The 27,704-nt window shown below is 40.5% G+C and overlaps 1 protein-coding gene across 2 annotated transcripts in view; it reads left to right on the top strand.

The window, feature by feature from the left end:
- The window catches only part of LOC126094779 (uncharacterized), a 130,443-nt gene extending 107,728 nt beyond the window's left edge, over window positions 1-22,715 (top strand). For both annotated transcript variants that reach the window (XM_049909335.1, XM_049909336.1), the window contains one exon: window positions 20,424-22,715. In XM_049909335.1, coding sequence (XP_049765292.1) covers window positions 20,424-20,679 — 256 coding nt within the window. In that variant the 3' untranslated portion in view covers window positions 20,680-22,715. The remainder of the gene's footprint in view (window positions 1-20,423) is intronic.
- The last annotated feature ends 4,989 nt before the right edge of the window (window positions 22,716-27,704 follow it).

The following is a 27,704-nucleotide window of genomic DNA, read 5'->3' as shown; positions in this document are numbered from 1 at the left end:
CATTTCCTTGATGTGTTGGTATTGAAAGAACAACATGGCTGTCTTTCACAAGTGTCTGCAAGAGCTTCCTTGGCAACCATAGGGCAGAGAACTGATGTGATATAATATAAGAATACTGAGATTATGTCACTTGAACTAAATTTCTGAATGATATTTGGACCGCTTCCCAGATAATTTTGGGGCCATTAGTTATGAATGCGGAGAACAGTTCCAACAGAATATTTCTCATATAGAAAAGTGTATATATACATATATGCTGGTGTAAACATTTACAAAAACCATTACTTCATGAAAACTGATGCCAGTATAGAAATTATTTTGATTTTGGAGCAAATTATCTTCCAGTGCATACTGTTCTTGCAGCATTTTTCTTTAACCAGTGTGTTTGTATGCTCTTTGTCTTATTGATAATCCATTTCTGCTGCACTCTACTAAAAACATTGTCATATAAATGCTGTTGAAATTTGTACTCTTCAACATTTCTTGTTTGTGTATTGGACCTTTCATTTCCACTAATCCCTAGTTTCCTGTTATCGCCTCTTTTTGATAGAGCTCAGGTTTGATTCAATATCTGTGATGTTGAGTTAATTGTACAAACACACAGAATTTTCTGCTGAGTTAGCTCACCTAAACAAAAAATCATCCCTGCTCCCAGTACTAGGAAGAAAGCACAGGTCACTTCCATTTACAACAAAGGTAGAAGATAACTCTACACACTTACACTGCAAACCACAATGAAGTGCATGCCAGAGGGTAATTAGCATTGTACCATTTGTGAGTGTTCTAACCACATACGATTGAGGCTCCTAATAATAAGTAAATCAACAGATCAGGTTTACTGACCCATAGGAGTGTGTTACTGAAGTGATGGTTATAATTAGTCACAAACGAGTTAAGCTATATTTTTAGATAGTATCTAAATAGACGATGATCTTGACTTTCAGAACACCAATTAAACAATGGAAACTCCAGGTAGGAATATCAGCAGTGTAGGAGCAGACAGATTGCTAATTACTGTAAAGAAGGCATGTCAAGTTGCAGAAAGAGACAATTAAAACTCTCACATATAGCTTTTGGCCAAAGCCTTTGTCACTATAAAACACACACACACACACACACACACACACACACACACACACACACGCTGTTCACTCACACAAGAAAGCACACCTCATGCACACGCGACCACCAACTTGAGCGTAAATTTAAGTATTAGCTGTGTTTTCGTACTCATCACTTCTTGTTCCGTGTGTTTTTGCTTTTAGGAAGCTTTAATTTTCGAATACTAGTAATAGTGTTCCATAGATTTCGTGTTTCTTTTGAATACAGTCCAGAGGAAGTTAGTGCTTATTTTCATTGTTTACAACAAGAAGTGTCTAGTAACCACAGTTTAGTCGGCTATCAGCCGCCTTTAGAGAATTAGCAGTCTAGTTAAAAGTTGATTACTTAAGTCTCTACAGTAAATTGTTGATTTATTAGGATGGATAGGATGTGTGACTGCTGTGTACAGGTGCAGGACGAGCTGGCCACTGTTTGCGAACAGCTGAGCATGCTGATGGCCATAGTCAGCTGTGTTCAGGCTGCTGCCCCGGAGTGTAGTGGCAGTGTGGAATCTGGTGTGTTGCATGGTACATCCCAGGTGTTACATGCTTTACCCACGGCCCCTGCTGTTGAGACATCTTTGCTGGTACCAGGTGTGGTTGGGCCACCCTCTCCTCAATAGGAGTGGCGGGTTCTACGGTGTTCGCGGTGCACGAGGCGGAGGGTCAATGTGGAGGCTGGCCGTGTGGCGTCGCCCGCTCTGCCTGTGAGTCAACCTGTGGCTGCTCTTTCAGCAAAGTCTGAGCAGGCACACGGGAGGGGGGGGGGGGGTTATTAGTGATTGGGAGCTCCAATGTTAGGTGGGTGATGGAGCCCCTTAGGGAAATAGTGGAAAGGTCAGAGAAGAAGGCCAGTGTTCACTCTTTCTGCTTGCCGGGGGGTCTCATCCGAGATGTGGAGGAGGCTCTGCCGGTGGTGATAGAGAGCACTGGGTGCACCCGACTCAAATTGTTGCTCATGTTGGCACCAATGACTCGTGCCGTCTGGGTTCAGAGGTCATCCTCAGTTCATACAGGCGGTTTGCGGAGTTGGTGAAGGCGGAAAGCCTCGCTCGTGGGGTGGAATCTGAGCTAACTATTTGTAGTGTCGTTCCCAGAACCGATCACGGTCCTCTGGTTTGGAGCCGAGTGGAAGGCTTAAACCAGAGGCTCAGACGATTGTGCGGAGATCTGAGGTGCAAATTTCTCGACCATCTGCTATCGGGTAGAAAAATGTAGGGTCCCCCTGAATAGGTGAGGCATTCACTACACGCAGGAAGCAGCTACGCAGGAAGCAGCTACAAGGGTAGCGGAGTACGTGTGGAGTGCACTTGTGGGATTTTTAGGTTAGAGAATTCCCTCCCTAGGCCCGACAAGACGCCTCCTGAGACGTGATAAGGTAGCAGTAGGCAAAACGCAACAGGGAATGACAATATTAATGTGGTAATAGTAAACTGCAGGAGCGTCTATAGAAAGGTCACAGAACTGCTCTCATTAATAAACAATCACAATGCCCACATAGACTAGGGACGGAAAGTTCGCTGAAACCAGAGGTAAACAGTAATCAAATTCTAAACTCAGATTGGAATGTATACCACAGAGACAGGCTGGACAGTGAAGGGAGGCATGTTTATAGCGATAAAAAGTGCACTAGTATTGAAGGAAATTGACGGAGATCCGAAATGTGAAATAATTTGGGTGAAGGTCATCTACATCTACATGATTACTCTGCAATTCACACTTAAGTGCCTGGCAGAGGGTTCACCGAACCATTTTCATACTACTCTACCATTTCACTCTCGAATGGCGCATGGGAAAAAGGTACACCTAAATCTTTCTGTTCGAGCTCCGATTTCTCTTATTTTATTATGATGATCATTTCTCCCTACATAGGTGGGTGTCAACAAAATATTTACACATTCGAAAGAGAAAGTTGGTGATTGAAATTTCGTAAATGGATCTCGCCGCAAAGAAAACCGCCATTGTTTCAGTGACTGCCACCCCAACTCACGTGACATATCAGAGATACTCTCCACCCCTATTGCGCGATAACATGAACTGAGCTGTCCTTCTTTGCACTTTTTCAATGTCCTCCGTCAATCCTACCTGGTAAGGATCCTATACTGTGCAGCAATATTCCAGCAGAGGACGGACAAGTGTAATTTAGGCTGTCTCTTTAGTGGGTTTGTCGCATCTTCGAAGTGTTCTGCCAACAAAGTGCAGTCTTTGTTTCGCCTTCCCCACAATATTATCTATGTGGTCTTTCCAATTTAAGTTGCTCATAATTGTAATTCCCAGGTATTTAGTCGAATTGACAGCCCTTAGATTTGTGCGATTTATCGCATGTCCAAAATTTATTGGATTCCTTTTAGTACCCATGTGGATGACCTCGCAACAGCTGTTCTGGTTTTGAATTCTGGAATACTTCATCTTTTTTCGTGAATGAATTACGGAAAACTGTATTTAGTAACTCTGTTTTAGTGGCACCATCATTGGTAACATTTCCATCGCTATCGCGCAGTGCCGGTATTGACTGTTTTTTGCCACTGGTGTACTTCATATATGACCAAAATCTCTTTGGGTTTTCTACCATATTTTGAGACAATATTTCATTGTGGAAACTATTAAAAGCATCTCGCATTGACGTCCGCACTAAATTTCAAGCTTCCGTGGTACTTAGCCAGTCTTGGGGATTTTGCGTTCTTCTGAATTTGGCATGCTTTTTTTGTTGCTTCTGCGACAGTGTTCTGACGTGTTTTGTGTACCATGGTGGATCAGTCCCGTCTCTTATTAACTTATGCGATATGAATCTATCTTTCGCTGTCGATACTGTATCTTTGAATTTGAGCCATATCTGGTGTACACTTACATAATTAGTGTGGAAGGAATGGAGACACTCTCTTAGGAAGGCATCAAGCAGAATTTTTATCTGCTGTTTTATATAGATATATTTTGCGTTTATTTTTAGTGGTTTTGGTTGATATGGTTTTGAGCCTCGCTACAATGACCTGGTGATCACGAATCCCTGTATCCGTCATGACGCTCTCTATTATATCACTATTATTTGTGGCTAGGAGGTCAAGTGTGTTTCCACAACCATTTACAATTTGTGTGGGTTCATGAACTAATTGTTAAACGCAATTCTCAGAGAGAGCATTTAGTACAATTTCTGAAGATGTTTTCTGTCTACCACCGGCTTTGAACATGTATTTTTGCTAACAAATCGAGGTAGATTGAAGTCTCCACCAATTATAACTGTATGAGTGGGGTATTTATTTGTAATGAGATTCAAGTCTTCTTTGAAGCATTCAGCTAATATATCATCTGAGTCGGGGATCGGTAGAAGGGCCAATTACTATTTTGTACTGCTGTTGAGTACAACTTCTACCCATAGTAATTCGCAGGAACTATCTATTTCAACTTCACTACAAGGTACACTACTTGTTGTGTCTAGACAAGACAGTCTAGACACAAGGTGAGGTTACCGAAAGGGCACGCGTACACACATGCCGACTGGCGTGAAGTCTGGAACAGGATATGTATGAATGCACTAAAGAAAAGTACGTATCTAAGTTAATACTCAACTTTTAATTCCATCATTGTGGTACATCGCTCTTGACTATACAAATGAGACTTTAATTACAAGCACTGTAAGGCTAATGGCGCCTTGCTAGGTCGTAGTCATGGACTTAGCTGAAGGCTATTCTAACTGTCTCTCGGCAAATGAGAGAAAGGCTTCGTCAGTGTAGTCGCTAGCAAAGTCATCGTACAACTGGGGCGAGTGCTAGTACGTCTTTCTAGACCTGCCATGTAGTGGCGCTAGGTCTGCAATTACTGACAGTGGCGACACGCGGGTCCGACATGTACTAATGGACCGCGGCCGATTTAAAGCTACCACCTAGCAAGTGTGGTGTCTGGCGGTGACACCACACTACTCCCAACAGACACAAACACACCACCACCTACTTTATTTAATCTATCCTTTCTGAACACGGTTTGCGCCTCAGTAAAAAAGCATGGTTAAAGCAGGCTCAAACATGGTAATTGGATGTCTCTATAGGCTCCCTGGCTCAGCAGCTGTTGCGGCAGAACACCTGAAGGAAAATTTGGAAAATATTTCAAGTAGATTTCCCGACCATGTTATAGTTTTGGGTGGAGATTTTAATTTACCAGATATAGACTGGGAGACTCAAACTTTTATAACAGATGGCAGGGACAAAGAATCCAGTGACATTTTTTTAAGTGCATTATCTGAAAACTACCTTGAGCAGTTAACAGCGAACTGACTCGTGGTGAAAACATATTAAACCTTCTGGTGACAAACAGACCCGAACTATTTGAAACAGTTAACGCAGAACAGGGAATCAGCGATCATAAAATGGTTACAGCATCGGTGATTTCAGCCGTAAATAGAAATATTAAAAAAGGTAGGAAGATTTTTCTGTTTAGCAAAAGTTACAAAAAAGCAGATTTCAGAGTACTTGACTGCCCAACACAAAAGTTTTATCTCAAGTACAGTTAGTGTTGAGGATCAGTGGACAAAGTTCAAAACCATCGTACAATATACATTAGATGAGTATGTGCCAAGCAAGATCGTAAGAGATGGAAAAGAGCCACCGTGGTACAACAACCGAGTTAGAAAACTGCTACGGAAGCAAAGGGAACTTCACAGCAAACAAAAACATAGCCAAATCTTACAGACAAACAAAAATTACACGAAGCAAAATGTAGTGTGAGGAGGGCTATGCGAGAGGCATTCAACGAATTCGAAAGTAAAGTTCTATGTACTGACTTGGCAGAAAATCCTATGAAATTTTGGTCTTATGTCAAAGCAGTAGGTGGATCAAAACAAAATATCCAGACACTCTGTGACCAAAATGGTACTGAAACAGAGGATGACAGACTAAAGGCTGAAATACTAAATGTCTTTTTCCAAAGCTGTTTCACAGAGGAAGACTGCACTGTAGTTCCTTCTCTAGATTGTCGCACAGATGACGAAATGGTAGATATCGAAATAGATGACAGAGGGATAGAAAAACAATTAAATTCGCTCAAAAGAGGAAAGGCCACTGGACCTGATGGGATACAAATTCATTTTACACAGAGTACGTGAAGGAACTTGCCCCCCTTCTTGCAGCGGTGTACCGTAGGTCTCTAGAAGAGCATAGCGTTTCAAAAGATTGGAAAAGGATATAGGTCATCTCCGTTTTCAAGAAGGGACATCAAACAGATGTGCAGAACTATAGACCTATATCTGTAATGTTGATCAGCTGTAAAATTTTGGAACACGTATTACGTTCGAGTATAATGACTTTTCTGGAGACTAGAAATCTACTCTGTAGGAATCAGCATGGGTTTCGAAAAAGACGGTCGTGTGAAACCCAGCTTGTGCTATTCGTTCACAGGACTCAGAGGGCCATAGACACGGGTTGCCAGGTAGATGCCGTGTTTCTTGACTTCCGCAAGGCGCTTGATACAGTTCCCCACAGTTATTTAATGAACAAAGTAAGAGCAATTCTGTGATTGGGTTGAAGAGTCCCTAGATAACAGAACGCAGTATGTCATTCTCAATGGAGAGTAGTCTTCCGAAGTAAGAGTGATTCCAGGTGTGCCACAGGGGAGTGTCGTAGGACCATCGCTATTCACAATATATACAGGGTGGTCCATTGATAGTGACCGGGCCAAATATCTCAGGAAATAAGCATCATACGAAAAAACTACAAAGGATGAAACTCATCTAGATTGAAGGGGGAAACCAGATGGCGCTATGGTTGGCCCGCTAGATGACGCTGCCATAGGTCAAACGGATATCAACTGCGTTTTTTTAAATAGGAACCCCCATTTTTATTACATATTCGTGTAGTACATAAAGAAATATGAATGTTTTAGTTGGACCACTTTTTTCACTTTGTGATAGATGGCGTTGTAATAGTCACAAACGTATAAGTACGTGGTATCAGGTAACATTTCGCCAGTGCAGACGGTATTTGCTTCGTGATACATTACCCATGTTAAAATGGACCGTTTACCAACTGCGGAAAAGGTCGATATCGTGTTGATGTATGGCTATTGTGAACAAAATGCTTGGTTCAAGAATCATAAAAGAAGGTTGTATACATGGAAGAAGCCTGGAGATACTGACAGGTTTCAGGTAGATTATATAATGGTAAGACAGAGATTTAGGAACCAGGTTTTAAATTGTAAGACATTTCCAGGGGCAGATTTGGACTCAGACCACAATCTATTGGTTATGAACTGTAGATTAAAACTGAAGAAACTGCAAAAAGGTGGGAATTTAATGAGATGGGACCTGCATAAACTAAAAGAACCAGAGGTTGTACAGAGTTTCAGGCAGAGCATAAGGTAACAATTGACAGGAATGGTGGAAAGAAATACAGTAGAAGAAGAATGGGTAGCTTTGAGGGATGAAGTAGTGAAGGCAGCAGAGGATCAAATAGGTAAAAAGATGAGGGCTAGTAGAAATCTTTGGGTAACAGAAGAAATATTGAATTTAATTGATGAAAGGAGAAAATACAAAAATGCAGTAAATGAATCAGGCAAAAAGAAATACAAACGTCTCAAAAATGGTATTGACAGGAAGTGCAAAATGGCTAAGCAGGGACAGCTAGAAGACAAATGTAAATGTAAGGATGTAAAGGCTTATCTCACTAGGGGTAAGATACATACTGCCTACAGGAAAATTAGAGACCTTTGGAGAAAAGAGAAGCGCTTATATGAATATCAAGTGCATGTGCGAACATTACGGAAGACGAACTACTCGCTGTTGAGAGGAATGTCGTTACATGTATTGCCCCAAATGCATTGAGGTTGACGGACATCATTTTGAGCATTTATTGCATTAATATGGTATTTACAGGTAATCACGCTGTAACAGCATGCGTTCTCAGAAATGATAAGTTCACAAAGGTACATTTATCACATTGGAAGAACCAAAATAAAATGTTCAAACGTACCTACATTCTGTATTTTAATTTAAATAAGCTACATGTTACCAACTGTTTGTATAAAATTGTGAGCCATATGTTTGTGACTATTACAGAACCATCTATCACAATGCAAAAAAAAATGGTCCAACTAAAACATTCATATTTCTTTATGTACTACATGAATATGTAATAAAAAAATGGGGGTTCCTATTTAAAAAAACGAAGTTGATATCCGTTTGACCTATGGCAGCGCCATCTAGCAGGCCAACCATAGCCGCCATCTGGTTTCCCCGTTCAAGCTAGCCAAGTTTCATTCTTTATAGTTTCTTCATTTGACGCTTATTTCGGGCGGATATGCTGTAGTTTATCGAGAGGTTGTAACAATGGAAAATTGTACTGAAATGCAGGAGGGTTTGCAATGAATTGACACATGGTGCAGGGAATGGCAATTGAATCTCAATGTAGACAAGTGTAATGTGCTGTGAATACATAGAAAGAAAGATCCATTATCATTTAGCTACATTATAGCAGGTAAGCAACTGGAAGCCGTTAATTCCATAAATTATCTGGGAGTAGGCATTAGGAGTGATTTAAAATGGAATGACCATATAAAATTAATCGTCGGTAAAGCAGATGCCAGACTGAGATTCATTGGAAGAATCCCAAGGAAAAGCAGTCCTAAAACAAAGGAAGTAGGTTACAGTACATTTGTTCGCCCACTGCTTGCATACTGCTCACCGGTGTGGCATCCGTACAAGGTAGAGTTGATAGAAGAGATAGAGAAGATCCAATGGAGAGCAGCACCCTTCATTACAAGATCATTTAGTAATCGTGAAAGCACTACGGAGATGATAGATAAACTCCAGTGGAAGATTCTGCAAGAGAGACGCTCAGTAGCTTGGTATGGGCTTTTTTTGAAGTTTCGAGAATATACCTTCACCGAGGAGTCAAGCAGTATATTGCTCCCTCCTACGTATATCTCGCGAAGAGACCTTGAGGATACAATCAGAGAGATTAGAGCCCACACACAGGCATACCGACAATCTTTCTTTCCACAAACAATACGAGACTGGAATAGAAGGGATAACCGATAGAAGTACTGAAGGTACCCTCCGCCACACACCATCAGATGGCTTGCGGAGTATGGATATAGATGTAGATTCTGAGATGAGATGCCAGAGTTGGCGGTCGTGTGCTCGTGAGAGCTCTCTCTCTCTCTCTCTCTCTCTGATGAAGGCTGTGGCTGAAAGTTATCTGCATGTGTCTTTTAATTGTACCTGTCTGCAACTTGACATGTCTTCTTTACCGTAAGTATTTTCCTTCATTGTAGACTGCTAAGGAATTCATCTAGAGAATAAAAACTTTTTTTCAAGCAAGAGTTGCTTTGGCTTACTTTTAAATAGTATGTTATTACCTTGTAGATGTGTAATATTACTTGAAAGTGCATTGAAGAGTTTTTTACTTGTGTATTTTACATCTTTTTGCACCAGTCATGGATTTCTCAGGTCACATTGTATGCCACATTTCTTTCTTGTGTTATGATGATGGTGTGGCTCATTAATTTCGTATTGAGAAGGATTGTGAAGCATGACTGAGAAAGAGATATTGGATTCCTTTTTTTTTAATACCCTCTGTATCTGTTGGCTCTCCTGTGCAATGTTTATCTCCCGTGGGCTTTTGTGATCAGAATTAGAAATGAATATAATTTGTTTTGCTGAGGTTTATTGATAGAGAACTTGTAGTGAACCAGTTCAGAAACATCTACAAGTAGTTGATTGGCATTTAACTCTAGGTCAGCGATGGGTACTTTCAGATATCAGTGCCACTTAATTACTGAAAATTTACTTGGAATTGACATTATCTAAAATATACACAGATCTCCAGTCTGTGATTTAAAAGTTCGGATAGTTTCATAATTAATTATCCTAGCTATTTTCCAGTGGAAGGCCCGTCTCATTCTTATAGCTACTTGCACTGTTAATAATGAGTTCTGTGATAAGCTAGGCTGCGACTTCCTGAACTTGTGTTATAGGGTTCAGAACTGTAGGGTGCCTCTAAATGGGTCAGGTGTGCACTACACATCAGAGGCGGCTACCCAGGTAGCTGAACGTGTGTGAAGAGCACAAAAGGTAGATTAGGCAACTCTTCATCCAATCCAAATAATGATAGTAGTAGGAAACTCAGAAGTATCATGTAAGATGAAAAAGAGGTGCCTTTCACAGGAGAGATTATTAAAATGCTAGTGGTTAACTACCAAAGCATTCACAGCAAAGTGCCAGAGTATGAAGTGGTCCTGGAAAAGCAGTGAAGGTCACATAATACTGGGTACAGAAAGTTGGTTGAAACTGGAAACGGAAGCCGAGGTTTTTGGGGGAAATTTGAAAGGATAGGGAGATGAGAAGTGGAGATGGTATATTTGTTGCAGAAGACAAGAAACTCAAATCTACTCAGATAGAAATTGTAGTTGCATGCGAGATTGCTTGGAAAAGACTCAGCAGATGATTGGATCCTTCTATCGCACCAGATTCATCCCCTGATGTAACCGAAAACTTTAAAGAAAACCTCAGTGTGCTTGTACATAAGTTCTCCAATCATATTGTAATCATCGGTGGAGACTTTAATCACCCAACAGTTAATTGGGACAATTACAGTTTTGTTGCTGGTGGGCATGATAAAAAATTACTAAATGCTTTCTCGGAAAACGTCCTAGAACAGATAGTTAGGAATCCCATTCATGATAGAAATATGTTGGATCTAATGGCAACAAATAGACATGACCTCTTTGAGGATGTCCAGATTGAAACTGGTATCAGTGACCTTGATGCAGTTGTGGCAACAATGATTACCAAAGTGCAAAAGACAATTAAAACAAGCACAAAATACATATGTGCAGGAAACAACATAATAAAAATCAGTAATGTCATATCTCAGTGAGAAACTTGAAACTTTCAGGAAAGGGCAGGAGCATGTAGAGGAACTATGGCTCAATTTTAAAAGAAAAGTTGGCCATGTGCGGGATAGACATGTACCCAGTAGAATAATTCATAATGGTATACAGTTACTGTAAAGAAACAGAGATTAATGCATAATGTATGTAAACCAAAGTGTAGGGCTATAGAGAGAGAGATTCTGAAGGAAACGCATTTGGCAAAGAGAGCAGTGCGTGAAGCCTTCAGTGACTGCCGTAGCAGAATATTGTCAAATGATCTTTCACAAAAGCTAAAGAAATTCTGGTCATATTTAAAGGCTGTTAGGGGCACCAAAGTTAATGTACATTCCCCAGCGAATGAAATGGGTACTGAAATTGAGGATAGCAAAGCAAAAATTGAAATGTTTAACTCTGTTTTCAAACGTTCCTTCACAGAGGAAACCCAGAAGAATTGAATGAAATAGGTATTGGTGTCAGTGGTGTTGAGAAACAGCTGAAATCGTTAAAATTGCACAAAGCTCCTGGACCCAGTGAAATCCTTAATCTGTTGTAGATCCCTTGAACAAAAAACAGTGCCTGGTTCTTGGAAAAAGGCTCAGGTCACACCCATCTACAAGAAGGGTAGTAGAAGTGATCCACAAAACTACCCATCCAATATCCTTGACATTAATTTGTTTTAGAATCTTAGAACATATTCTGAGCTAAAATATATAATCTTGAACAGAATGACCTCCTCAGTGCCAACCAGCATGGATTTCAAAAACATCTATCATGTGAAACCCAACTCACACATTTCATACTCAAAGCTTTGGATCAAGGCAGTCAGGTAGATACAGTATTTCTTGATTTCTGAAAAGCATTTGGGTCAGTACCACACTTATACTCATTGCCCAATGTCCGATCATATGGTGTATCAAGTGAAATTCGTGATTGGATTGAGGATCTTTTGGTAGGGAGGACACAATATGTTGTCTTGAATGGAGAGTCATTGTCAGATGTAGAAGTAACTTTGGGTGTGGCCCTGGAAAGTGTGTTGGGAATGTTGATGATAATGTTGATTAATAATCACCTTGCAGACAGTATTAATAGTAAACTCAGCCTTTTTGCAGACAATGCAATTATATTTAATGAAGTACTGTCTGAAAGAAGCTGCATAAATATCCAGTCAGATCTTGATAAGATTTCAAACTGGTGCAAAGATTGGCAACTTGCTTTAAATTTTCCAAAATGTAAAATTGTGCACTTCACAATGAGTCACAGTTGGAATAGGTCAACTCATACAAATACCTAGGTGTAACAATATGTTGGGATATGAAATGAAGTGATCGCATAGGCTCAGCTGTGGGTGAAGCAGATGGTAGACTTTGGTTTATTGGTAGGACGCTAGGGAAGTGTAATCAGTCTATGAAGGAGATTGCTTACAAATCATTAGTGTGACTGCTTCTAGAATATTGCTCAAGTGTGTGGGATCTGTACCGAGTAGGACTAACAGTGGTATTGAATCTATACAGGGAAGGGCAGCACGAATGGCCACTGGTTTGTTTGACCCATGGGAGAGTGTTACAGTGATGCTGAAGGAACTGAACTGGCAGACTAGATAGCTATCTCAAGAAAGAGTACTAACGAAGTTTCAAGAATCGGCTTTAAATGATTACTCTAGGAACATACTACAACCCCCTACGTACCGTACAGGGATTGTGAGGACAAGATTAGAATAATTACAGCACACACAGAGCATTCAAACTATCATTCTTTCCGCATTCCATATGTGAATGAAATGGGAAGAAACCCTGATAACTGGTTCAGTGGAATACTCCCTCCACAGTGTGCTTTATGATGGTTTGCAAAATATGGATGTAGGTAGGCCATTTAGGACTGGTAGTTGTATTAACTGTTTTAGTCTGGTGTGTATATTATCATCTAGCATGTTTGTGCATGAAGTTATTCTACCATGGAAACTAACTACAGAAGCAAGATTATATGTGGACCTTAAATGTTCCGAGTCTGATCTGTCTCTGGAATTTGTTAGAAAGTTTACCTTGAAATCCCCAAGCACTATCACATTTCTTCTGTCTTTGAACATATGTATATTAGGAGAGCATCTGACTGCTTCAAAAAGAGACTTAAGTTTCCTAAGCTGCTCCATACACTATTACTACTGATATATGAGAATTATTTACAGACATTTTGCATGGCACACACATCTAAATGATGTTTTAAACAATAATTCTTCACATCAGTTGCTCTACATGTGACATTGTATTTAACATAGGTGGCAACACCATATTTTGTTTTATATTTTCTGTAGAATGATGTTGCTAATAATAATTACTTATCACAAGTTTTTCTATACCAAAATTAATATGGTGCTCACTGAAGGACAGAACATGAGCATAGTCTCTTCCTCGTGGCTCTTGGACATTGGTTATAAGTTCATTGATCTTACTGCAGAAGCCTCTACTGTTTTGTTTGTAAATTACTAGTTTCATTTTGCAGAAGCAGTTACAAAGTTTTCCCTAAAAAAGAAGTTTCAGTGAAGGTCTGGGCAAGGTATTTTTCACTACACATTTTTCCGAGCTGGTCTGTTTCTACACACACTTAAAGATAGGGAAGAAACTGTTTTATCTTGTTTTTTCGCCAGCCAGTTGTCCAGTGTAATCTGTCTACGCCCATTCCTACAATTTTGTTGTGTTTTGGTGCAGTCTTTGTTCAAATCTGATTGTCCTAAGTTCACATTGTTCCCTGCATGTGCAGTGCTGTCATATATTACAATCGCTAGATGATTTTTCCCATGCCAGTTGAGATGAAGGCCATGAGTTGTGTAAAGTTCTCTATCAAACTTGTGTACTTCGGTCCTATGAATATTTTCAGAACTGTAGCAGATTTCTGCATAATGTCTGTCTGTAGCTATTACTGTCCTGTTTACTCATGAGGATTGTATTAAATCATGCCTGTGTGGAATATCAAGTACAGTTATGTTAGAAAGTCTCAGGTCATATAGCACTGTTATTAAGACATTAGCAGGATACAAACTTTTGTTGTATGCAATGCCATTTGATCCATCACACATCACAATTTAGTCTTCCTTCATTATCTTTTGAGAAATATCAGTTACTGTACTTGGTCAATGTGAACATGTGGTCTGATATAACCTAAGGCAGCTACCTTGTTATTAGCATTTATTATTACATGGGCAACAACTCTAAGGTGACTATCGCCCAGTAAAAATACATTGTTTCTTTCTGCGGCATTTGTTTTGTTTGTTACATTTTCTGTCTTTTTCAGCATTGGAATCATATTGATTTTATTTTTTAGTGAAGAATCCAGCTGACATGGGCTCACAGTTTTTGTAATTTTTGCACCCTTTTCCTCCTGGCTTATAATTTGATCATTTGCTGATGCAGCATACGAGAATTTTTTACTGTAGCCAACACAGTATATGTGCTAGGATTTGTGTAGGGCCGAAGCTGCAGGAGTTGATGGTCATGTGATGTGCGTGAGGTGTGCTTGCTTGTGTGTGTGTGTGTGTGTGTGTGTGTGTGTGTGTGGTGTGTGTTTCTATTTTGCTGATGAAGGCTGTGGCTGAAAGCTCTGTGTAAATGTCTTTTCATTGTGCCTGTCTACAACTTAACATGTCTTCTTTACAGTAAGTATCTTTTTCTACATTGATCACATAAACTACTTCGCTTGCTGAGACATTTGAGCAGCCGTGCTCCATACAAAAATAGAAGTGGAAGAAATCTCGCCCTCTGCCTCCTACACTTCAGCAGTTTGCAGAGAACAGATGTAATGTAGATGTAGATGCTGCTTTCTTTTTATGAGTTTAGCTTGATCTTAAGAATATCCAGGATGGTCAGAAACAGTCTGAAAAGCTTGTAAAGGGGTACTGCAGGGTAGGTTGTGCTGAGAAGTAATTGTTAAGAAAAAATTCAGTATGTTGCATTGTTTCAGAGTTAATTTGCATTGAAGTTAGCCAAGCAGGCTGTTGAGCGCGTAGATTCAAGTGGCCCGTCAAATACAATTAGTGCCGGTTCTTTTTCATAGCATAAGTGATAGCACAAGAGACTGTTCAGGCTTTGGCCAGGGTTTGATCCTTACTACCATCTCACATCCAGTTTGTGTATCGCTCCCTTGCTTGGTTTTATTAAACCAAACAAAGAACTTTTTTGGTGACACTGTCTCTGGTAGACCTTCAAAATTTTTGCAGACAATGGCCTAGTTGACTAATTTCAGTGCTAATTAACTCTGAAATGGCATAACATATCAAACTTTTTTCTTGGCAGTTATTTCTCAGCACAACCAATCTTGCAACACCCTTACAAGCTTTTCAGACTGTTTCTGAACACTCTGTATATCACACTCTGATTCCATGGGGTGAGTTCAATATTGTGTTTGTTTCTAGAATTTTATAATGACAGTGGAAAGTGTACAGCAGTGAGAAGAAGAGACTATAGATTATGATTATAGATGAAGATATACTGTCACAGAGGAAGGGGATAGGGCAAAGAAAGTAATAAATAAACAGTATCATGCTTAATGGAAGTCTGGAATAAAACTGCCAGAATTTCTTCCCTACCTTAAATAGATGAAAGTGTGGAATATGAGTAGAAGAAATATAAGGTATGATTCTACATTTTCTTAACTATTTGTTAAGAAGCAGAATGCAGTGACTCCAGTGATATGGACAGTGGGTCACTGACATGACTAAAGTGAGCAAAAGTGCATTGTACCACAGCTTTTGTAGTCATTATGCCAAATTGTTAATTTTCCAAAGCTACTTTCTTGGAGGTGTGGGGGCTAATCTACGTATATCCTTCTGCCAGCTTCTTCTTTTTTCTATGATCTTGTTTTATACCACCTGTGTCTTTCTGATCTTACAGTTTTAGTTGCTTCCCCTTTTACTTGTCTGGACTTACCCTCCTCCAGACTAGAGAGCTGCCCAGAGGGCATCCCAGAATGCCCCAGAGAGCATCCCAGAGTGCCCCAGAGAGCTAAAACACCAAGAAGAATCGCTTCTCGGCTTTTGGCAAGATCAATGTGTAGTAGTAATGTTAAATAATAAAATACAATACTCTGTATCAAGTCAGCTGGGGGTCAACTTAGGGGCTGCCTCTTATCACAGATGAGCTTGTCTGCTTGTTGGTATATAAGCTGACCAAGCCTTACATTCACTTTATATCTCGTGCAACTACTCTAACCCCAAGTGCTGTTATTGTCTCAAATATAAAATTTTTTTACCAATAGTACACACCATGGGAATTCTAACAGATGATCTTCACCACCAGCTGGCGACACTATCCTTTTAGGCTTGTTTTGAGGACATATTGTAGCTTGCTGCCAACCTGAAAGAGGGGGGGGGGGGGGGGGGGGGGAGACACATTCTCATCTCTTGAATTCTGGGGAAAACTTCTTGGCTGTGTATCCTGCCCCCTTTCATTTCATTTGTCATAATTAAGTTTCCCTTTCCAGTTTGTTTTCATCCACATCCCTCCCTTCAAAATAATTCTCAACATACCTCTTTCTACTCCTCGATTAGACAGCCTCAATTTGATGATGATTTCTGTATATTTCATTGCCATAAGTAAAACTGGTAATACACAGTGATTATAAAACTTTCTTTTGAAACACATTGGGAACTTAGTTTTGTGAAACTTTTTTCAAAATATCTTCTCTGTTTATTATTTTACTGCCCAACAGGTCATTATTTTTGACCACCTTAGAAAGAATAACTCAGGTCATTCTATAAATTCATTGTCAAGGGCTACTATAGTGGCCGGCATGAAAGTAGAGACCTCAAGGTCACGGCCACTGCCTGCCAGCAGGGGCTGCGTATGGGCTGTGATTTGCCCGCCTCTCGGCTTTGTTGCCATGTAGTTACTGATAGCAGTGCGGTGGGTCAGAGCAGCTGAAAGCTCAGTGTTACCGTGCTATATCGAGTGTTCACGTCTGATCTCAGCGTCTTATTGTCTTTAGAAAGGTGCTTTGATGTGTGTTTGGTGGTGAACAACAATGCAGGAGCAATGGCCTACTTGTAGTACTTCTCCAGTCGGTGTGCTTAAAGGGCGGAGAGTCATTCATAAACAATTGAAAATTATCATATCAAATGTACTCAAGTTTTTTACTGATCTGACCGACAATGAAGAAGCGAGGAATAACTTATGTTTCAATTCTCCAAGAAAGGGATATGAACGTGAATGGAAAACAACAGACTTTGACAATTTTAACAAAGAGCTCGTGTAAAACTGTACTTCGATATTACAACACAGGAGAGTATCCAAAGGTTAAAAAATACAGGCTGACCTCCATGAAAATATTAATTACTCGGGCTCAGAGACCTCGGTTCTTTATCTTCTCCGCTCCCATGGTTTCCGATTCAAGAAGTGTAATGACAGACGGAAATTCTTAATGGAATGCAGAGACATTGCAACGGCAAGAGCGAAGTTTTTGCATACAATGCACTTCTTGTGTGCTGAAGACACCAGGTCTGTAGTGTACTTGGATGAAACTTAGGTTTCACAGAACCACAGCAATAAGTATATATGGCACGACTCCAAGGGAAACAGCAGTTTGAAAGTGCCTACTGGTAGAGGTGACAGATTAATCATCGCACACGCTGTTTCATTAACCACAGGCTTCATACCAGACCGAGCGAGGTGGCGCAATGGTTAGCACATTGGACTCGCATTCGGAAGGACGAAGGTTCAAACCCGTGTCCGGCCATCCTGATTTAGGTTTTCCATGATTTCCCTAAATCGCTCCAGGCAAATGCTGGGGTGGTTCCTTTGAAAGAGCACAGCCGACTTCCTTCCCTAATCCGATGAGACCGATGACCTCACTGTTTGGTCTCTTCCTCCAAACAACCCAACCCAACCCAAACCAAACCTTCATACCAGAGGCCAAACTTGTTTTTCGTGGTGGGAAAAGTTCTTGCCAATCTGATTACCATTCAGAAATGAATGGAGAAGTTTTTAAGATTTGATTTATTCGACTGTTGTCTGCACTGGGAGGAGGTCAATTATGGTGATGGATAATGTCAGCTACCACTCCATTCAGATAGAAAAGCTGCCATGTTCAAATTGTTGCATGGCAGATATTATGGAGTGGTTAAAGAGAAATAATGTTTCATTTTCAGTCGATGAAACGAAGGCTGAACTCCCGGAAGATATCGTAGGTGTCAAAAAGACTTGCTAATTAGATCAACTTCAAACGAAATGGGACACCAAGTGGTACATCTACCACCGTATCGCTGCCAGTATAATCCCATTGAATTGATATGGGCCCAAGTAAAACGAGAAGTAGCAAAAAGAAATACTACTTTCAAACTTGCTGATGTCGAGAAGCTAACACACGAAGCTCCTGACAATGTTACTCAGCGGGACTGGGAGAGGTGCGTAAAACACGCAGTAGCATTGCAAGAAACTGATTCCTGGAACCAGGGTTTAAGAGAGACCATAGTGGATTCTGTGATGATACACCTGGCTGAAACAAGCGACAGTGAATCTGAAGACACTGAGCCAGAAGATCCTTCAGTTTAGGTAAGTGCCATCTATGTAAAAAGCTGACTTGATTTAAATGTTTGTCTATTCATTTCAGTTATAGAGAACATACTGCGAATGTTTTTCCCTTACAGTAGACGTATGATAAATTTATCACAAGTGGTGGCGATCAGTTTACTTGACAGTATCTATCAATTAAAATAAGATTGTCAATTCCGCATTAGTTAACAAAGGTTTTTCCTAAAAACCTGTATCGAATGTCTTTACATTCGGATATAATCTTATTGCATTCGGTTTACTTGTACATTCGAAATTTAACTCCTTTGTTTCATAGAAGGATTTACTGGCTGTTTTGTAGTAAGGGTAACGCAGTTCATAAAACGACAAAACGTTGTGGTGCTTCTGTATCAACTGTGTGTATAATCAGTGCAGTAACATCAGAACAGTCCCAGCAACTATTCTGATTCTCCAAGAAGAGCATAGAAATCTATGATATTTGATGACTTTTACAAAAGGTAGAACGTAGAATTGTATTACTTTATGAATATAATAGAGGGAAACATTCCATGTGGGAAAAATATATCTAGATATATTGTATTACTTTAGTATGACAGAGGATAGTATCCGATGGATAGAGAAATACAGGGTAATGTCCGTGATAAAATTGATTGTTCTGGCCAGTCACTTCAATGCACTGTCTTCTCCACCCACTTGGTTTTTAATTCAGAAACTGTAATGGTGGACGAAATTTGTAACACAAGACAGGAACATTGCAGTAGTAAGAACGAGGTTTTTGTGTACCAAGCACATACTGCATGCTGAGAATAATAAACTTACAGCAAATTTAGATAAATCTTGGGTTTCACAAAACCTTTCTAACAAATATTTTGCTCAACTTCAGTGAAAATATTGGCTTCAAAATAACTACAATTTCTTCCGCATAGTGTATATTGGTGTTTTGAGTGATGGATGCAATGACGAAGGATATGTATTAGCACCCAGTAAAATATTTTTGGGAAGTAGGGAATATTTTTGGTCATATGAAAGCGAGCCATCCAAAAACACGCACAAAAATTTCAGCTTTCGTAACCAAAGGTTGCTTCATCTGGAAAGAGGGAAGGAGAGGAAAGACGAAAGGATGTGGGTTTTAAGGGAGAGGGTAAGGAGTCATTCCAATCCTGGGAGCGTAAAGACTTCCCTTAGGGGGAAAAAGGAAAGATATATGCGTGCTTGCGGCCCCCCCCCCCCCCCCCCACACACACACACACATCCATCCGTACATATACAGCCACAGGCAGACATATGGACTTAGAACTTATGAGCTGGTTCTGAAACAAAAGGAACACTTCTCCTTTGCTAGATACATGATTGCTCGCTAATAATTACTCTATAATAGATTATGGTCTTTCATATCGAAATAATATTTCATAACATGATATGCTATTGGTAATATGTTAGAGTGATACTGTGTATCATTAGCTGATCAGGAAAGTAATGTGGAATGAGTTAGTGATTATACATCTGTTTCATATCTGTCTGTAATGACCTCACCGTTCGAGGTGGCGCAGTGGTTCGCATACTGTACTCGCATTAGGGAGGATGACAGTTCAAACCTGTGTTCAGCCATCCTGATTTAGGTTTTCCATGATTTCCCTAAATCCCTTCAGGCAAATGCCGGGATGGTTCCTTTGAAAGGGCATGGACAATTTCCTTCCCTAATCTGAGCTTGTGCTCGGTCTCTAGTGACCTCATTGTCGATGGGATGTTAAACACTAATCTCTACCCTCCCTGCAATGACCTCAACTTTATCTTCTTTCCTTCTATTCTAAGGTTGAAGTTTCCACGTTCCGTGAAAGTCAGTTACTCAATCTGAGATTAAAAATCATATTTCAACTTAAATACAAATAAGTTTGTTGTGATCACACCAGATACGTGCAGTGGTATTATGCTCCTCGTTCTCTTTTCTTTGCAGAATTCTTGAATGCAGGATTTCGCTGGCATTTTATTCTGAAGAACCACAACAAATAGAGGCTCTTGAACTGTTAGAAGTTCTTTTGAAGGAGAAGTTGAGTGAACTCAGAACTGAACTTCAGAAACTACAGTCAACAACAACCCAATACAATATGCTAAAGGGTACAGAATATGATGCCATTCTTCATCAGTATATTGATGTGTTGAGAAAGCTGAAAGAACAGGCATGGACACTGAATCAAATGTCGAACAGTTAAGAGAGAGTGTGTTTGTGTGTGTGTGTGTGTGTGTGTGTGAGAGAGAGAGAGAGAGAGAGAGAGAGAGAGAGAGACCATGTTTACAATACTTGAAATAAATTAAAAGGTACATTTGGTAATTATTAGTCACCAACAATTGAATCTTTTCAATTAATTCAGTGTGATTTATGGAAAAAAAATCCTGAAGAATTCATCTGTATTATAGCTGTATTGCAATGTATATGTGTTGTAAACATTTAGAAAAGTTCTGTGGTTTCAGAGTATGTCTTTGTTTAAAGAAAACAAAGAAAGACTAGCCAGAGTAAAAACCCACACTAACGCAACATGAATATTTGTATAGGATAGGCTAGTTAAAAGACTCTGTTTAACTTAGGTAAAACCAATCTGAAATGGATTGACTGCTACTCACCTTATGAAGGAGGCACTGAGTGGCTGACAGGCACATTTAAAATACTGCCACATAGTTTCAGCTATTGGACAAAATTCTTTGTCATATGTCAGCCTCTTGACTGTAACCTACCCTCCTGTGTAAAAGACACTAATAATGTCCTCTACTGACTTTCCTTACCTTCTCTTCCTTTACCTATCGGTGCCCTGCTCATCACTGTTGATGCTGCAGGCATCTGCATGGCACCATTTTATTCATGGTCATCTAGAGTAATCCATACTAGCTATCCTGAATCCCCTTTCCCTCACCTGGTTTGGATTCATTGATGAAATCACCATGGGTGAAGACCCCCCTATCCACATTCTTCTATATCTCAAAATGTTCTCCCCCATTCGCTTCACTTGGTCCCTCCTCAGCCCATTACCTCACCTACCCTCCATGTTGACTTCCATTTGAAGGATGGCTAAATCAGTGCCTCTGTGCACATCAGACCTCCTAACCACCAACAATAATGCCACTTTGACAGCTGCCACCCATTCCCACAACAAGAAGTCCCTTCCATACAGCCTAACCACCTGTTGTCATTGCATCTGCAGTGACTAGCAGTCCCTCTCCAAATATGCCAAGGCTCTCACTAAGGGCCTTACAGATGGAAAATGTCCTACCCTGCCTAGAAACAGATCTCCCATTCCCTGTCTCCCCAGTCACTTACCATCCCCCACATAACCACTGTGTGGCCACAAAGAGCACTGATCTCGTGACTCGGTACAACCCAGGGATGGAGCCACTGGATCACGTTCTCCATCCAGGTTCTGACTACCTTTCATCATAATGAAATGGGAAATATCCTTCCCATTGCTTCTGCAGTGGTATTCTGCTGCTCGTCCATGCACAGTAGCCTTGTCTATCCCAAGCTCATACCCCTGCAATAAACCTAGATTGAAGATCTGTCACACACATCCTCCCACTACCGCACCACCACCTACTCCAGTCATGTCATAGGGGCCTCCTACCCCACCAAAGTCAGGGCCATGGGATCCACCAACTTAGCTGCAACCAGTGTGCAGCACTCTAAGCTGGTATGACCTCTAGCAAACTGTGGTCAAGAGACAGCTGGATCATCTAGTTGCTGGGCATGCTTGACTTCAATGACTGATTCACAGCTTGTGCCATCTGGATTCTTTTCTTCGCCACCAGCTTATCTGAATTGTGATTGTGGGAATTCTCCCTGTGACATATCCATTGTTACTGTAACCACCTGCCCTCAACCTCTGCCAATCCCCGTGTGCGATCTGCTTCTGTCTCCTTCCCTGCTCACACCAGCACTACACATGCCTTCCAGCCTGTCAGCACACTACATAATAATTTCTTCTTCTCTCCTGCCCCCTTTGCCTTTTGATATTTTACCCACCACCACACTGTTCTGTCCCTGCCACAGCCTGACATACTCCCACAGGCAGCACTAGCATCTTCCTCCACTTCTATCTTGCTATCCCTCCCTGGTCTGCACCTCTTCTGTGGCCTCACTACTCACCCCAGCTGAGATCATTACTCAGGACATACACAGTCATAGTCATTGTCAAGTCTTAGTGCCAGGAGATGACAGTCTCTCTCCCTCTCCCTCTCCCTCTCCCTCTCTCTCTCTCTCTCTCTCTCTCTCTCTCTCTCTCTCTCTCTCTCCCCCCCCCCTCTCTCTCTCTCTCCCCCCCCTCTCCCCCCCCCTCTCTCTCTCTCTCCCCCCCCTCTCCCTTCCCCCCTTTCCTCCCCCTGTGTGTGTGTGTGTGTGTGTGTGTGTGTGTGTGTGTGTTTAGCAGTTTTTGCAATGTACCTGTCTGCCACTCGCCACCACTTCTATTATGAGTAGCAGCTATCCACTTCATACCATTGTTTCATTTGACAGACGATGTAAGTGTTCTAATCAAAATTGTTTTTTGAAATATAAGTACTCAGTAGATTATTCAATTCTATTACCCTATTTTGCCAACTTACAGATGACTCCATAACTCCTGACAAAGGGTGAATAAGAATAGCTGAAGCACATTAATTTGTATTGAAATAAGAAAGCAACAGACATTATTGCATGAAAGTGAAAACAGAAGTATAGTTTTGAGGAATGATCTAATGCGAGAGATGGCCATTAAAAGATAAAAAAAATGCCTGAAAAACAAAAGACAAAAATAAAGGGAGTCATGACAAGAGAAAATATAATATAAACTAGTGTTGTACATCTGGGACAATACACTCAAACACACATAAAGCCAGTAGTGGTATACCACACACACTCCATGAAACATCAGAGTGCCTGGAAGCCACCCTGATATGTGGGCACCCATTTACCAAAATCAACTCATTGTGATTTGTTGGGAACTGGTCCAAGGCCTCTAAATGTATTCAGTAGGATAGAGCTAAGGTTATCTGCAAACCTAATGAGCACTATCATGTTCAGCGAATGTCCCTTGAATCATTGTGACACAGTCTGGAAACAATTAGGGGTTGGGATGTCTTCTTAAAGGTACAGGTTGACTGTAGGTGAGCCACTGGATGCATCTCATAAGACAGTAAGGTTCCTGCCTGTACTGTTCATTAGTGACTGATGATGGCCATGAGAGCAGGAGCCATTTTCATACCATAAAAACATAACCTAAATTATGCATAGCCTTTTGCAGTTTTCGAAATATGTACTGTGATTTGTCAGTCATTGTGACCATTTGTAATGAATGATTAGTATAATGGCATATAGTGTTCCTGTGTCCATGCTAATGTCTGTAGCCTGGGCAAGTGGTGAGTTGAGGTACACTACTGGTTGGTGGTTATGAATTTTTTTCACCATTTAAATCTCGCTGCAATCAAATGCTCTGGTGTCACAGCTCTTGCTCATCTTGCACTCAACTGTTACACCGATGGTCAGTACTTGAAGAGACGTCCCAGTCATGTGACATACCAAACATTCTATTCAATGTTATGACATAAGAACTACCTCCATAACAGCAGACATCTCTAACTTAGTTACTTACGGGAGTAAATTTGAATGTGATGTCTCCCATTGTTTGCTTTTTGTTAATTTACAACATATTCAAAGTAAATTTATGAAGAGCAGTCACAAACCCAGTAGTGAACCGTGATATAAAAAAACTTCTTTATATTTAAATGCAGTGTCAGTTTGAACACACAAATCAGAACTTGAATCTAGTTTTCTTTCCCTGCTCCTAAACAGTTTCCCACAGCATTTTGTGTTTCTTGAAATACACAGCTAGGAATCTCAAAAAGTATAACTTAGTTGGTGACAGTATTGTCTTAAATAATTCTCCAAATTCTTTAGTGGATGTGTAGTTGTTCTGTGGTATGGAAATAATACAATCTGCCTTCTTTATTCAGGAATAATAGATAATCTCTAATCTGATTTGGTTACTGGCTTCTTAAATAAAAAGTTACTCCGCTTGATATAACAGTAAATGTAGAATAGTGTCACAGAAATTTTATAATACGAGGATAGTTTGTAAAGTTCGCAGAATCCTCACCACATTTCAGCACTAGTGCTATGAGATTCCCACATAATAATAGGTCATCCTTTACGAATAATCATGTGACATGCCAGTTCTCTGCATACAGATCTGTGGGGCAGACATCACTGTTGTTTGTTGTCGTTGTTTTTCCAATGTGATGATTTGTGAAGACAGGAAATTCGAGATTTGAGCACTAATTAAGTACTTCATAAAGAAAAGTATGAAAGTGAAGGGAATTCATACCAGTTTTCAGAACATACCGGGGGGACTCTGCTCCTGCATATTCAACTGTTGACAAGTGGACAAATGAGTTTTAAATTTGATAGGGACAGTGTAAATGATGAGCCACATGGTTGTCAACAAAGATGTGCCATTAACCCAGAAACTATTGCAAAAGTGCATAAAATAGTCATGGAGAATCTCTGACTTAAAGTGGGAGGAATTACTGAAGCTGTAAGGATGTCATCTGAATGGGAATATCACATTTTAACAGTGGAATTGGATATTAAAAATTTATCTGCTTGATGGATGCCGCGACTTAATGCTGGATTAGAAACATTTCATAATGGAAATGTCCAAACGATGTTTGATCCACTTTCAGAACAACCCGCAACAGTTTTTGATTCAGTTTGTGACCACAGATGAAACTTGGGTCCACTAATATACCATAGAGATCAAAGAAGCAAAGCACTATGGTTGGCTGGAAAGGTCATGGCATCAATTTTCTGGGACGAGAAAAGGATTCTACTGCCATTGGCCAAACAGTTACGGGACAGAACTACACTAACCTCCTGGACCAACTACAGTAAAATATATGTGAAAAAAGGCCAGGTTTGGCAAGAAAGGAAGTCATCTCTCATCAAGACAGTGCACCCCATCGCTGTGGCAAAAATACATAAACTCAGATAGGAATTGTTGCTACACCCACCTTCTTGATCTGATGTGGCTAATCAGACTACTATCTCTTCCTCAAGCTCAAAATTTTCCTTGGTGGATGGCGATTATCTTTAAATGAAGAACTGAAAACCAAAGTTGACAGGTATTTTGCAGCCCTGGAGGAATCCAATTTTTGTGATAGGATCAAGGGTCTGGAACACTGCTGGACCAAGTACATTGTCTACAGGGGGACTACTTTGAAAACTATAATAGGTCCATTGAGGTTACTGCTTTCTTTTGATTCCATTCTGAGAACTTTTCGAACTGCCCTTGTATTAGTTCATGTCTGTGGGACTGTAATTTCTTCACTCTCTCTTATAAAATGTGCATAATACTTCCACCATTATTTTAGCACTATAATTTATTTTTTAGCAGACAAGACATATACACACATGAAAAACAGCATATAACAATTCATGTTCTAGAAGAAATTGAAATTTTATCATTGTAAAAATCAGTCGGGTACACTTACAGACAGACAGAAGGTATCAAGATAATTTTGCTGGTATTCTGCTTATGGCAAATCAAAAGCAAAGTAAAAATTCTATTTGTAGTTTCCGCACTGACAGGAACACTGATCAGCCAGAACATTACGACCATCAACCTGCTATCGATATAAACCTGTGCAGGTGACAGCAGCATCACCTGGTGAGGAATGTCTAAAAGCCAGACACATGCATGGTGCATGAAGTATTAGTGAGCGTAGAATGAAGAAGGCACACGATCTATCTGAATTTGATTGAGGGCAGATTGTGATGGCCTGGAGGCCTGGCATGAGCATTTTGGAAACTGCATGACTTGTCCAGTGTTTGAGGAGTGCTGTGGTGAGTGTCATTAACATTTGATGAAACTAAGGCGAAACCACATCCAGGCATTATGGAGTTGGGCAGACACTCCTCATTACAGATGGCTGATGTCATAGGCTGAGCAGATTGATAAAACAGGACAGGCAGTGAACTGGCAGAACTAACATCAGACTTTAATGCTAGGCAGAATGCAAGCGTTTGTAGTGTAGTGTTACCTTATCCTCGGGGTTCTGCCGTGAAAAATATAAAATAGAAAATCTGATTGATGTCTTCAATTTTGGTGGTTTCAGTTACGGATAAGGCGGACTTATTATTGTTGATTGAGATCGTGCTGTAATTTGACCGTGCATAGCAGACCGGGTCGGCAACACTACAAAAAGCGACTGTACGGAAATAGCATCAGAAAACTAACTGAAATTTACCTTATAATCTTGTTAGATATGCAGTATTAATTACAATATAGTCTTCATGGCTGTCCTCCTAATTTCTCTTGCAGGACGACCCGTCTTTCACTTTTCTCCGTCTGTTGAAAACTTCTTCAAGTTGTCACTGTCATGATCAATTTACAAATTTGGCAATAACCACCTCGAATCACTATTGAAACAACCTCGCTTTGTAATGTAATTTTAATTTCCACCCAAAAGCACATTCAACACATCGCCGAAAAAATACACGTCTTTCGTATGAAGAAGAGAGAGAGAGAGAGTATCTCATCAATTAGTTGTTAAAAACAAAAAACCTACACAAAAGTAAAAACACGAACAAAATTATTTATAAAAATCGGTCGCTGGCGCAGTGCTCTTCTGCGTGCGCAATCGTAAATTATATCTTTGTATTGGCGGAGGCGCGGAAGTCAAAGTACCATTACACGTTTGTCAACACACAGGGCACTGAACACTCCTCACGATGGACCTTGGCAGCGAGCGAACCATGCATGTGCCATTGGTAACACCACAACATGGCAGCTATGACTGAAATGGGCACATGACCATAGGCACTGGACGTTGGTGCAGCGCAGAGCATTGCGTGGTCTGATGGAGCCCAATACCTTCTTCATCACACTGGTGGGAGGGTGCAAATCCGTTTTCTTCCAGGAGAACAGCTCCTTGCCACCTGTACTGTGTGACAGAGACAAGGTGGTGGCGGTGGCGGTGGCTCCATCATGCTCTGGGGAACATTCACATAGGCAACCAAGGAGTATCATGCACTGGTTGCAAACCACATACACCCCTTCATGAACAATTGTGTTTCCCGACAGCAGTGGCATTTTTCAACAAGATAACGACCATCTCGCAAGGCCAGGAGTGCGATGGAGTGATTCAAGGAACACAGTGGTGAGTTACAACTGCTGTGCTGGCCCCACAACTTGCCAGATCTGCCCAATCGAACACA

The sequence above is a fragment of the Schistocerca cancellata genome, chromosome 8, assembly GCF_023864275.1.
Source record: "Schistocerca cancellata isolate TAMUIC-IGC-003103 chromosome 8, iqSchCanc2.1, whole genome shotgun sequence".
Taxonomy (NCBI): Eukaryota; Metazoa; Arthropoda; class Insecta; order Orthoptera; family Acrididae; genus Schistocerca; species Schistocerca cancellata.
The sequence above is the reverse complement of the archived record's forward strand: the minus strand, read 5'-3'. Positions and strand labels throughout refer to the sequence as shown.